Genomic DNA, 13,034 nt, shown 5'->3' with positions numbered 1-13,034 from the left:
CTGTATGTGTGTATGTGTGTGTCTGTGTCTCTGTGTCTGTGTCTGTGTGTCTGTCTGTGTCTGTGTGTGTGTGTCTGTGTCTCTGTGTGTCTGTGTCTGTGTGTGTCTGTGTGTCTGTCTGTGTCTGTGTGTGTGTGTCTGTGTCTCTGTGTCTGTATGTGTGTGTGTCTGTCTGTGTCTCTGTGTCTGTGTGTGTGTGTCTGTGTCTCTGTGTGTGCCTGTGTGTGTGTGTGTCTGTGTGTGTCTGTGTCTCTGTGTCTGTGTGTGTCTGTGTGTCTGTGTTTGTGTGTCTGTATGTGTGTGTCTGTCTGTGTGTGTGTGTGTCTGTGTGTGTGTGTGGCTCCGTCGGGACTTTGCTGCAGCACACTGCACCTTTGTTGCATCGTGGAGGAGTTTTCATCACAGCACTCAGACTCCAGTTGTGGGTTATGGGCTCTACAGCACTCGAGCTTAGTTGCCCTGTGGCAGGTGGGACCTCAGTTCCCCGACCAGGGATCGAACCTGTGTCCCCTGCACTGCAACCAGTGAAAGTGGAAAGTAGCTCAGTCATTTCCGACTCTTTGTGACCCCGTGGACTGTAGCCTACTAGGCTCCTCCATCCCTGGGATTCTCCAGGCAAGAATGCTGGAGTGGGTTGCCATTTCCTTCTCCAGGGGTTCTTCCCGACCCAGGGATTGAACCCAGGTCTCCCTCAGACGCTTTACCATCTGAGCCACCAGGGAAGACAGGTGGTTACGGCGGATTCTTAACCACTGGAGACCAGGGAAGTCTCTCCAGTCGTTAATCCCCTGCAGAAGGAAAGCAGGTGGGGTTGCGTGGCAGTGTGACGGCCAGTCCGGGCAGTGTGTGCTCACAGGGACAGGATTCCACAAGTGCTTTCCCACTGCCCATGCTCCTCCAGAACCCCACCACTCCCCCGTGAAGAGGCGTGAGCCCTACTGGAACCGGCTGTCCTGAGAGGCCACACCTCTCCCACGGGACTCCAGGAAGTCCCGCCTTTGCCCCCCAGGCTACAGGGACCCCAGCCCTGGCCCTCAGCAGCCAGGAGACAGCTCCCCCCACCGCCACCCCTCCCCAACTGGGCCGTCCCACAAGCCAGACTCTCCAGCCCAGGACCAGGGCACACCTTCCCAGCTCCCTGCCCACACCGACCATCCTGAGTGGATAGCTGTCGGGGCTTTACGCCCCCGGGTGTGAGTGGTCTGCTCAGAGATACCCAGGCCTCCTCCTGTTCTTGCGCCGTGCTCTCTGCGGGGTCCGCCCCAGCACACTTCCTGCGAGCCCGGCTCATCCTGTCTCCCCACCAGGTACCTCCAGGTCCTCGTGCAAAACAGAATGGAGTTCTGAAGAGCTGCGGCGTTGCTGCTCTGTTTCCAGGGTGGCCTCACCCCTGTTACGTCTCCCTGGTCTGGGACTTGCCTGGTCAGGTTTCAAAGAGGCTTCGGGCCTCGGCGCTTGTGCGACCACCTTCCTGATTCTGTGTACTTTGTACCGTTGTTCTTAGAAGGCCTCCCCAGACTAAGCTCTGTGCAAAATGTAGGAGCTGCCCTGTTCTTGTCTCCCCAGACGAGAAGATAGCTGCCCCGGCCTCCCGGGCCCCCAACCCTCCCCCCTACCCATCACACTATGGGAGCCCTGCTGTTGGGACCAGAAGCATCCCCGCAGGACTCGCGAGCCACAGCCCAGGGCGGGTGAGAAGGAAAACAGGGTCAGTCTGTCACAAAAACACATCAGATGTGTGTGCACAGAAGGAGCCTCGGAGAACCGGGAGCAAAATCTGACACAATTAAAGGCAGACAGATGCCTCTGCTGGGCGGTGGGTGTTTCAACATCTAAATCGCTCATTCTCTCAGCAACTGGCAGAACTAGACCAAAAAACAGACACGGATGTTCTGAACAGAACCCTAACCCCCTGCCCTCGTGGGTGTGGGGTCCAGGCTGTCCAGCTGAGCACGGAGCTGCAGTCAGCTCTCACCTTGGTAGGCCCCAGCGGGGCCGCACCGTCCCGCGGCACCTGGCACCTCCCCCACCCAAGAGTCAGCAGAGGAAACGGCAGGTCTGTGGGCACAGGGTCCCGTAGAGGCAGTGACCACCCCGAGCTTCAGGGAGACGCCTGCGGCAAGTCCCAAGGGTCAGGATGTGGTTAGGCCGCAGCAGAGGACCCTTTCTATGGGCTCGTGGCGGGGGGTGGAGGGGGTGATCGTCTAGAGAGAAATGCAACCGCTGTGAATTCCCCTCTGAGTGGAGACCCCGCGTGCAGGCTCTGGAAGCCGAGTTTGCAGTAGCGGAGACCCCAGGCTGCAGGAGAAGCGGGCACCTACCCCGCCACCAGCGTCGGGTGGGCCCGAGGATGGCCTTCTGGGTGCATGCGATGCCCTCCCCGCCAGCCACGTCTCGAGGCCATGTTCGGGACTGGGGGTGCAGCTGCGTCACCCTCTGCTTCCCAAGACACGGTCCCTCCTGCCCCTACTGGGCCTGTGGCACCCCGGAGGCCAGGCAGCCGGTGTCTGGGGACAGACAGGCTCTGGACGAGTCACACTGGCCATGCTAGTCGTCCTCTGCCTTCCGGCGCCGGGGGGGTGACTCGGCCCTGGATGGCCTGCGAGCGCTCAGCCTCCTCCGGAGGGAGGAGAACGTGTCCCCCAGGACCCTGCGCAGCCCCACGCCATCACGGCCACAGGGCAGGTCCTGCCGGGGGGGCGGGAGCCGCCCTGTGAACAGGTCCCAGGGAGCCAGCGCGTCCACGGCGCCGTCCACCTGCTCCAGCTCCCCCTCGCTCACATCCCTCTCCAGGGCCTGGATGCAGGCGGCCAGCCAGCGCCCGTGCTCTGTCAGGGCCTCCCCCGGACCCTCCGCGGCTGCAAGGGACCCCAGCCCGTCCTCGGGATCCGGCTCGAGGCCCGCTGGGAAGGCCTGGCTCCAGGCGTCGGGGGACAGGGGCTCCGACAGGCTGCTGCCCGGCTCCGAGTCGCTCTCACAACACAGCCCCGAGTCTGCGCTGCAGGGCTGGGTGTCCTCCGACACGGATGGTTCCCCCACCACCGCCGGGCCCGGCTGCGTCCCCGCTGCTGCTTGTGTCCAGGCGTAGAGTCTCTACGAGGGAGAGACATAGGCTGAGCTGGCCTGACCTGCCACGTCCCTGGCCAGGGAGCCACCAGGCGACCCAGCCACCCACTCGAGGAGACCCCACCATGCCCGTGACCCTGGGCAGATGTCAGACTCGAACCTCTAAAGACAGCAAACTTGCAGGAGCTCTGCAAGCCTGACGTATTATTCATGGTTTTCACAATGAATGGATAAGGATGTTTCAGATATATACAATGGACTATTACTCAGCCATTAGAAAAGAATGCCATCTGTAGCAACACGGATGCAACTGGATTATCATACTAAGTGAAGTCAGTCAGAAAGAGAAAGGACAGATACCATATGATATCACTTGTATGTGGACTCTAAAATGCGGCACTAATAAGCCTATCTATGGAACGGACTCACAGAGAAGATTTTCCACTGCCAAGGGGTGAAGGGTGGGGGAGGGAAGGAATGGGAGTCTGGGGTTAGCAGACGCAATTATATATAGGATGGATAAGCAAGGTCCTGCTGTATAGCACAGGGGACTCTAGTCAGTGTCTTGGGATAAAGCATCACAGGAAAAGAATAGAAAAAGTATACATATGTATATAACTGAATCACTCTGTGACTCAGAAGTTAACATTGTAAATAAACTATACTTCCAATAAAAGAAGAGAAAAAGAAAAGGAATCACCACCTGCCTGTGACCCGCGTCTGCACTGGGGCAGATGACCCTGGCTCCCTGGGCCCTTTCGGGCCCCCCTCCCCGCGGCTCCGCGCGCGGGCGGCAGAGGGCAGCACCGCCCGCCGGCCCAGCCCCTGCCCGGGTGGGCGGGGTTACTCGCTGCCCGCCCCTCCACGGCCGCTCTGGCTTCCTCCGCTCCGGTCTCCGCCCAAGCAGGGAGAAAGGGATGCTGCGCGGCCCCTCGGTGAGGCCGATGCCGCCCGCAGACAGCCGCGCTAGGACAGGTCTAGCACGCGGTCAGTGCCCGGTAGAGACCGGCTCTAATTAGGGTTGCTGGGAAACAGAGGAGCCGGGCGCCCCCGAGCCCCCTCTGCCGCGGGACAGCCACCAGCACCCGGCCAGGCGCCCGGCTGACGACTCAGCCGGATCCCGAAAGTCCCCGGAGTGACAGCGCGGGCGTCCACACCGCACCTTACCCACTCACCTCGTTCCCGCCCCGGCCCCGCCCCCCCACCTCGTTCCCGCCCCGGCCCCGCCCCCCCACCTCGTTCCCGCCCCGGCCCCGCCCCCCCACCTCGTTCCCGCCCCGGCCCCGCCCCCCCACCTCGTTCCCGCCCCGGCCCCGCCCCCCCACCTCGTTCCCGCCCCGGCCCCGCCCCCGCCCCGCCCCGCCCCCTCACCTCGTTCCCGCCCCGGCCCCGCCCCCTCACCTTGTACCTGTCCACCAGCCTGAAGCCCAGCAGGTGCTGCAGCTTGCGCAGGCAGATGGGGCAGAGGTCCAGGGGCCGGCGCAGGGCCTCGTCCACGCGCAGCGCGCCCTGCATGAGGCAGCGGAGCCAGCGGCAGTTCCCCAGGCCCAGAAGGTGACACAGCTCGTGGCACGTGACCTGAGGGAGACGGGGCCACCGCCTTGCAGCCTGGAGCCTGCCGCCCACCAGAACCCTGGGACCCCTGGGGAGGGGGACACGCTAGCAGAAAGGCCAGCGCTGGGGGCCTGGCAGCATGGAGGTTTGGACATCAAAGAGAAGTGAAGTGAAGTCGCTCAGTCGTGTCCGACTCTTTGCGACCCTGTGGACTGTAGCCTACCAGGCTCCTCCATCCATGGGATTTTCCAAGCAAGAGTACTGGAGTGGGTTGCCATTTCCTTCTCCAAAGAGACATCAAAGAGACAAGGGCTCAAATCCCAGCCGTGCCTCTTGAGAGCCGTGTGACTGTGGAGAGAGCACTTGGCATCTCTGAGCCTTAGTGTCCAAGCTCCCTAAAGTAACGGGTGGTCAGCGTATTGTGGGGACTGGACAGCATAACTGGCTGTCCACGCATGTCCTTCTGTCGGACTCCACCTCCCGGCCTCTCCCAGGAGTTTCCTGAGCGCCCAGCCCTTCCGCCTTCCTATCCCCCGTCCTCTCCCGCCACCTCAGCGGCACCTGGCACCCTGGCCTCCACACCCACCTTGCAGCACTGGGTCATCCCCAGGGTGCTGAAGCACACGGCCTGGCCTCCATCCTGCAGGGGCGCCTCGGGGCCACCTGCAGCCGCCTCTACCTCCGCCAGGTCAGGCGTGCTGGGCCCCCGCGGCAGGAACTCCCCCGAGAACCGGGCAAAGCTGCAGACACCCACTTCTGGGGGAAGGCAGAGAGGCGGGGGTGCCAGGCGTGGTCTCAGCTCAGGGAGCCCACGAGCAAAGCTCCCCCCGAGGAGTACAGGTCCTGAAGGCCCCACCCTGCCAGGTGTCCCCATGAAGGCGGCCTGGGGCAGATACCTCCCCCTCCTCTGGGAGGGACCGACATTCCCGGGAGCTCCAGGCCTGTGCCCAAGCCCCAGGGCAGAGGCAGGGGCCCCAGGCGCTGGCTCACCGTGCCCCGGAAGGAACGTGCCGAAGGTGAACGTCCAGGCCTCGCGGGGGTACAGGTCAGACAGCGTGAGGCCCAGCACACACAGGGCGTCCCCCGGCTTGCTGCTTTTCAGGAAGGACAGGACGCCATCTGTGAGGACAGGGCCAGAGGGCGCAGTGAGGCGGCGACTGGGCACCCCCCGCCCTCGGTCCGTTCCCCTCTTCCCCTGCTTGGCACCAGCTCATCCCAAAGTCAGACATGCCAGTGACATCCCGTGAGGAACGGTCAGAGCTCAGAGCAGCCAAGGTGCACACAGTGAAGGGGGCCAGGGGCACGGCCTCCTCGGGGACAAGTGAGCGCTCAGGCTCTCTGTTCCCAAAAGTGCTTCACGGGAAGAGCCGCAGTAGCCCTGCGCAGCTGACAGACGGCCCTGGAGACGTCACCTCACCCCCGGGACCCGTGCATGTGGTCCTTTCGTGGCAGAAGGGACTTGGCAGATGTGATCAAGTGAAAGGCCTCCCAGAGGGAAGGTGATCCTAGGTTATCCAGCTGGACCCGCTGTAAGCACCAGGGTCCTCCCGGGAGCAGCAGGAAGGTCAGAAAGAGACCTGGAGGGGCTGCAGGGCAACGAAGCTGACCTTGATCTTAATTCAGGGAGACTCTGATCCTCGGGGCTGTTAAGAGAATGCATGTCATTTAAGGTGTTGAGTTACTGCTGAGTAACTGCCCATAGCAGGCGTAGACAGATGGGACGCCGGAGATGGAGCGGGGACCGCTGGGGACGTGGAGGAGCCCAGAGACGTTGGGCAGAGCAGCTGTGAGTCTACAACCAGGAGAGGGTCTTGGAGTGATCGGAGCAAGAGGAAGAGAAAGATCCTTTCCAAGAGGTGTGGCTATAAACAGGGGCAGAGAAGGGGGGCAGCGGTGTGTCAAGAAGTAGCAGCAGCTCCTGTCCGGGAGGGGGTGGAGGGCTCAGGCAGGGCCGTGATGTGGAGCTGGGCATCCACCCGTGGACAGGAGGCTCGGGGCCGCAGGTGAGCAGCCGTGCTGAGGGGGTGTGGAAGTTCCCCTCTGCCTGCATTTCCTCCGCTGGAAAAGCAAGGTCAGAAATAAGAGGAAGGCAGAGACGTGAGGGTCCTGGGCTCACAGTCCCGCGTTATGAGGGGACCACACAGGCGGGAGGCAGATCTCGACGGCCAGAGTGGGCATGGAGCCGTGGGCTGGGCCTGACAACCTGGGACCCGTTAGCCAGGCAACAGGGCACATGGAGCGGGAAACCCTGGGGGAGGCGTTGCGAGGGAGCTGCTTGAAGCCCCAGCTACAGAGACGAGCCCGCTGTCGGTACTGACGAGGCCTAGCCCGGCGCTGTCCATAGAAACACAGTGTAGCTAAGACTTAGGTTTTACTAATTTTACAGTTGATCAGGGCTTCCCTGGTTGTCCAGTGGTTAAGAATCTACCTTGCAATACAAGGGACGCCAGCTCGATCCCTCATCCTGCAAGGTCCAGCAGGCTTCAGCACAACGAAGCCTGTGTGCCCCGACTACTGGGTCCACGTGCTGCAAATACGAAGCCCGCAGGCCCAGAGCCCGTCCTCCGCACAGAGAGTAGCCCCCACTCAGCGGGACTAGAGAAAGCCTGCACATGGCAGTGAAGACCCAGGGATGCCAAAAAAAACGAAAATAAATCTTTAAAAAATAAAAGATCAAATGGATTTTAGCAGATGCATTTTAACCTGACACATAAAAAAATTTAATAGATCAAATACTAAAATGTTAGCCCGTTTGCGTCGTTTTTCACGCCGAGTCGTCAACGCGGGTGTGCATGTGTGTGCTCAGCAGCCATGCGTGGCCGGCAGCCACTGTCCGGACAGCCCAGGTCCAGGTGTGACCTGAGACATGTGGCCGAGGCCTTGGAGGAGAGACCGAGGGGTGTCAGGTCTTGGGGTGGTGCTGACGGTGATGCCTGTTAGAGGTTGAGCTGTGACCGCCAGAACATGATGCGGAAGCCCGGTACCTGAAACGTGACCTTATCTGGGCCCTGGGTTTGCAGACATGATCAAGTTAAGAAGTCAGCCAGGTGGGTCTGATGCAGTTTGCCCAGGGTCCTTATTAGACGAGGATAGACAGTCACACAGGCCGTGACCGGCTGACAGACCTGCTGACCGGGCCAGGATTCTGGCCTCCAGGCCATGAGACGATGAGGCGCTGCTGTTCTAAGCCCCCCGATGCTGTGCTTCGTCACAGCGTCCCCAGGAAACAAACGCAGCCGCGAAACCATGGACTCTGACCACAGGAGCTCAGCCCCTCACGAGCTCTGCGCCCCACCTGCCCCGAGCCTTCTTGGGTCCCCTTCCTTCCCTGCAGTCCGTGCAGTGTGGGACTGGGGGCGGTCTATCCACCAAGCAGAGGGCGGACTTCTGGACCCCCTGCATCTCGGCACTGGGATCTCCAAGGCCCCTGGGGCGGGTGGGCAGATGCTGGGTTCCCCCCCAAGTGGGGCAGAAGCAGCTGCAGGCATAATGATGTCGTGCGGGGCAGGGAGGGGCTGGGCCGGGGCTGGGCCAGGGCTACTCAGTGCTCCACAGGCCCCACTCAGACCCTCGGGGGCGGGGGAAGGCTGTGCCCAGGAAGGAGCTGAAGCTACAGCCCAAACACAGAAAGGAGCATGCCCCCTTGGGGAGGCACTCACCCTGGATGCCCTGCAGCGACCCCCCCCAACGCCCCCGCCCCCCCGTCCCCCCAACCCCACCCCCCCCCGCCACTAGAAGACGGCAGAACAAGCCGAGCAGTGGGGACTTGACCTGTGCGCACACCACAGGCACTCACCGGTGTGGAGCTGGAGCCTGTCGGGGTCCTGACCCAGGCGACGCGAGCAGTGGATGGAGGCTGCCGCCACCGAGGGCAGGCATCTGACCTGCAGGCCCAGGAAGAAGGCCTCCGTGCAGCTCCGCAGCTGGTCCAGAAGTGCGCTACCCGCTGGCCCCTCGCTCAGACCTGGGAGCGGAGCAGCACCGTCAGCCCTGCCCAGCCCCTTGCCCCTCCTGGGAGCCCCCACCCGGGACACTGACCCAGGGTGGGAGCCAGGAGACCTGTGAGAAAGCGGCCGCAGGTACCCAGGGGCTGCAGGTACCCACGGGCACAGGTACCTATGGGCTGCAGGTAAATGTGCTTCCGAGCAAGGCTCTGCTTCCGGGGCGGCAGGGCGGCATGGAAGGTCTGGAAGTCCTCGGGGGCCTCTGGGCGGCTAAGGAGCCAGTCGAAGGCCGTGCGGATGAGCAGCGTGCCGAAGAGTGTCCTCTGGGGGTTGTAGGCCTCAGCCAGGAAGAGCCTCTCGGCCGGGGAAAAGGCGGCTGTGTAGAGCTGCCGCAGGGCGGGGTCGGTGGACAGCAGCGCATCCTTCAGGGCCCGGGGCCCGAAGCTGAACTCCTCGGCCGGCCGGCACTGCAGCATGACGGGCCTGGCCTCGCCGGGGCGGCCCATGCACCGCCCGGGGCCCGGCCACCGGCTCGTCCACAGCCTTCCTGGGGGCCGAGCGTGACGGCCACACGGGCTCCCCGCTCACACACCGGGAGTCGAGGACCTGAGAGGCCTGGCTCCACGTGGCGCTGGGCCTCCTGGCCTGTAGGCGCCTGCAAGGACAGGGACGTGCTCCACTGAGCCCCCGGAAGTTCCCCAGCACCGCGCCAGTAGGGGAGCCACCAGCAGGGAGAGGGGAGGCCCTGAGCCGCTGGGGAGGCCGGAGGGGTGGGGGCGGGGGGGCGCAGACGGCAGGGAGGCCGGTGCCCACTCACTGCACTGAGAGGGCTTCCCCTCAGACCAGAGGCGCGGGGCTGGTGCCCTCCTGTGGCTCGGAACACCGGCCCCTCCCACCGCACACCCTGCAGTGTGTCCAGGAAGGGCCCAGCTGCCTGCGCTGGACTGAGTCTCCCCAAAGACGCAGGGGTGGAGCGGGCGGGTGGGGAGCCTCGCCAACAGAGATGGAGGGGGAGGCGGCAGAGAGAACGAGCCGGAGGAGCCGCGCAGAGGACAGATCGGGACCGAGGCCAGAACGGCAGAGTCCTGATTTAGAAAGTCAGGCAGCGAGGCACACTCGCAAACCCGTCTCTGCAGAGCACAGTGGCGAGGCCTCCCAGCCCGCGCTGGAGAAACAGCCACAGCCTGGCTTCCGTGGAAGAAAGAAGAACGGAGCCCGCGCTCACTTCACTACGCCTGCGTGCTCAGTCCTGTCCCACTCTGTGCGACCCCACGGACTGCAACCCGCCAGGCTCCTCTGTCCGTGGGATTCTCCAGGCCAGAGTCCTGGAGGGGGTTGCCATTTCCTCCTCCAGGGGATCTCCCACTCCCAGGGGTCGTCTCCTCCATCTCCTGCACTGGCAGGTGGATTCTTTATCATGCAGCCACCTGGGAAGCCCACCCACCTTGTTAACCCCGGTTTAAAGTGTTGATCCAGAGAAGAAACTCACACGTACCCACTCATATATGCATATGTGTGTGCATATATGTACAAATAAATATATACACATGTAATCACGTTCACTTTTCACTCTCATGCATTTGAGAAGGAAATGGCAACCCACTCCAGTGTTATTGCCTGGAGGATCACAGGGATGGAGGAGCCTGGTAGGCTGCCGTCTATGGGGTCGCACAGAGTCGGACACGACTGAAGCGACTTAGCAGCAGCAGCAGCAGCAGCATTCATATAGAGAGGAAAACTAGGTATATGTATAATTTATAAATCTTCCTCTGGAAAATTATATATGTATGATTTTTTCCAGGGGTGTTATACACGTGTGCATATATACACACATACTCACACATACGGGTGTATCCTCTTCAGAGTTACTTGCTGGCTTAGCGGAGGGGAAGGGAGCCAGGACTGAAGGCTTACTGAGATTCCTGCCAGTGGAGAGTGTTGCGTATTTCTCTCTGCACATACATTTTACAAATGTAACATCCAATTGTGTGTGAAATCTTACATCCTCTTCACTTCGTGTATGATGAGTGCTTTCCCAAACCCTTAAACAGCCTATTTTTTAAAAATGTCATTTTAATGGCTGGCCAAAAACTCTGCAATTTGTACATGGGTGTGTGTTTCCATTTCCTCAGGAGAGGTTCCTGGCAGATGCTGTGTGTGGACGTTTAAGGGCTCTCAGTTTGTGTCGCCAAACTGTTTTCCAGAAAGGTCACACCAGTTTGCAACCCCATCACCTGCCAAGTTTTTAAGTACTCAGCAGCAAATAAAAACCATCACCAAGAGCACTAAGTCCCCCACTCCGTTCCAGACAGGGGTGTGGGGACAGTTACCCTCGTTTTCAAGAGGGTGAAACTGAGGCAGAATAAGGTTAAAACTAGCAACCGAAGCCACGGGCTTCACAGGCGGTGCCTGGTGAAGAATCCATCTGCCAATGCAAGAGACGTGGGTTAGATCCCTGGGTCGGGAACATCCCGTGGAGGAGGAGATGGAAACCCACTCCAGGATTCTTGCTTGGAGAACCCCCTGGACAGAGGAGCCTGGAGGGCTACAGCCCATCGGGCTGCAAAGAGTTGGACACTGAGTAACAGCATGGGCAAGCAAGCAAGCAAAGCCACACTGCTCACAAGAATCAGAGACGAGGCTGGGATGCAGCCATCTTCAAGGACCATGGATCCCGTTACCCGAAGCTGCAGAGCGCCACCTTCCCCAGACCCCTGCCCTGACCCCGCTCCGTGCCGCCAGACACCAGGGCGACACTGACGGTCTGTAATGGGGTGGACAGCCTGCTCCTGGACTGCGGGGAAAAATGCCAGGCGCCTGAGGACCACATCGCCACAGTGGGGAGTTCTCCGGGCGTGGACGTGTGAAGAGGACCCTGTGAGGACGGACCGTGTGAACAGGAAGACGTGGTCAGCATCTCCGAGGGGGCCGGGCGGGCTCCCGGGGTGGAGCCCCTGTGGCACCCTCCCTCCACCTGACTGTCACTGAGTGGGGCTTAGCCTACACCCGTGGACAGAGCAGAGGGCCCTGGCTGGGGAGGGCGGAGTGCTTAAACTCTAGAGATCCAGGGCAGACAGGGAGAGAAGATAGAGATTAAGGACTGTCTGGTGTGTTAGAAGGTGATAAACGCTTCTGGCGAGGAGAGGCTGACCAGGGCTGGGGCTCAGCTGTCCACGTCTGCACCACCTTTGCAAGAGGGTGACCAGGGTGGGTGTCACTGAGAAGGCAGGGCCTGAGCAGACTGGAGGCAGCAGCCAGGAAGAGGGGGACCTGGGAAGGCCCCGAGCGGAGGGGCGTGTGCAAAGGCCCTGCGGCACATGCCCGCGTGTGCACGCACAGACACATGGGAGGCTCCAGGCTCTAGGAAGCCCTCCTCCCCTGTGTCCTCGGGGTGGAGAATGGCCCTCTAGGAAGCTTTAGGCGTGGTCAGCGGGCTCCGGGCTCCTGGCTGTCCGGGACTCGGGGCCGCGGGCACAGAGGGGCGCTCAGGAAACCCTGAGCGGGGAGCGCTCTGAAGGCCAGCAGGGCTCTGGCCAGAACCTGACCCTCTGAGCCACGGGGCCTCGTTTCCTCGCAAGCAAAAGGCCTGGTTCCACTGGCCCCCCTTGCCCAGAGCGAGGCTGGACCGGGCAGAGAGGAGGCGGTGCCGGCTCGTGTCCAGGGCCAGCCCGGAGCATCTGAAACCACGTGCACCTCACCGATCTGCTCTGGCTTCTGGGTGTAGGTCGCGGGCCCCGCACAGCTCCCGGGCTCTCCTTGGCCCTCCGCTCACCAGTATCCGCCCCTCAGCGAGCTGCAGCGGGCAGCAGGCTTCACCGCCGACCGTTCCGGCTACCCCATTGCCTGGTGTCACGGGCCATTCAGAATTACACTTTCTGTAACTGAGAATGACTATAAACTCCTCCTGTGGGGCCGCGGGAACCTTCCGGATGCCCGGAGGGTCTGCGTCTCAGCCTCCCCACGGAGGTGAAAGCGGGACTGAGGCCCCCAAGAGAGGACACCCCTCCTCACAGCTCCACCGTCCTGCGAACCCCAAGGTCACTTCTGGACCCAACACCTCCTCTGAACCCACCGCTTCCTGAAACGGAGCTATTAGTAGTCACACATCTTATGGGCGAGGGGACGGAGGCTCAGAGAGGGGAGGCCACTTACCCAGGGCAGCATAGCTCATAAGACACGGTGCTCCAGACTCCGACAGAGATGTAAGGCAGACAGTAAACAGCAATAAATATTGCCCGCGTCACTCCGGGCCTCCCTGGCAGGACCTCCTCCCCCGAAGGGTCTTTCCTGCAGCACTCACTGCCTGCCACCACCCACGGACCCCGCTCAGGGACTTCAGTGCCAGAGAGCTCCGCAAAGCCTCGGGAAGTGGAAACCGCCTGCTTTTCACCAAAAGTTCAAGGGCTAGGGGTGACTTGGGCCCACACTGTAAACCCCAGGCTCCTCCCAGGTGTGCAGAGGGCCAGGTCG

The 13,034-nt window shown here is 61.6% G+C and overlaps 1 protein-coding gene across 1 annotated transcript; it reads right to left on the bottom strand.

Annotated features, from left to right (window-relative positions):
- Positions 1–2,974: 2,974 nt before the first annotated feature.
- On the bottom strand, positions 2,975–9,040 carry AMZ1 (archaelysin family metallopeptidase 1). Its single transcript, XM_068969294.1, has 5 exons — positions 8,737–9,040; positions 8,417–8,584; positions 5,611–5,739; positions 4,468–4,644; positions 2,975–3,093 (listed from the first exon to the last, which is right to left on the bottom strand). The coding sequence occupies exons 1-5, from the start codon at positions 9,038–9,040 to the stop codon at positions 2,975–2,977; spliced, it is 897 nt and encodes a 298-aa protein (XP_068825395.1).
- Between the last annotated feature and the right edge of the window lie 3,994 nt (positions 9,041–13,034).

Source organism: Capricornis sumatraensis, chromosome 3 (assembly GCF_032405125.1).
Source record: "Capricornis sumatraensis isolate serow.1 chromosome 3, serow.2, whole genome shotgun sequence".
Lineage (NCBI taxonomy): Eukaryota > Metazoa > Chordata > Mammalia > Artiodactyla > Bovidae > Capricornis > Capricornis sumatraensis.
This window is presented reverse-complemented; position numbering and strand designations above follow the sequence as displayed.

Excerpts from the sequence above, each read along its gene's own strand:
- AMZ1 (XM_068969294.1), bottom strand. The coding sequence starts at position 9,040 with ATGCTGCAGTGCCGGCCGGCCGAGGAGTTCAGCTTCGGGCCCCGGGCC. Across the intron at positions 8,585-8,736 it reads CATTTACCTGCAGCCCATAG|GTCTGAGCGAGGGGCCAGCG; the intron begins GTACCTGTGCCC and ends CTCCGCTCCCAG. Across the intron at positions 5,740-8,416 it reads CAGGCTCCAGCTCCACACCG|ATGGCGTCCTGTCCTTCCTG; the intron begins GTGAGTGCCTGT and ends CTGTCCTCACAG.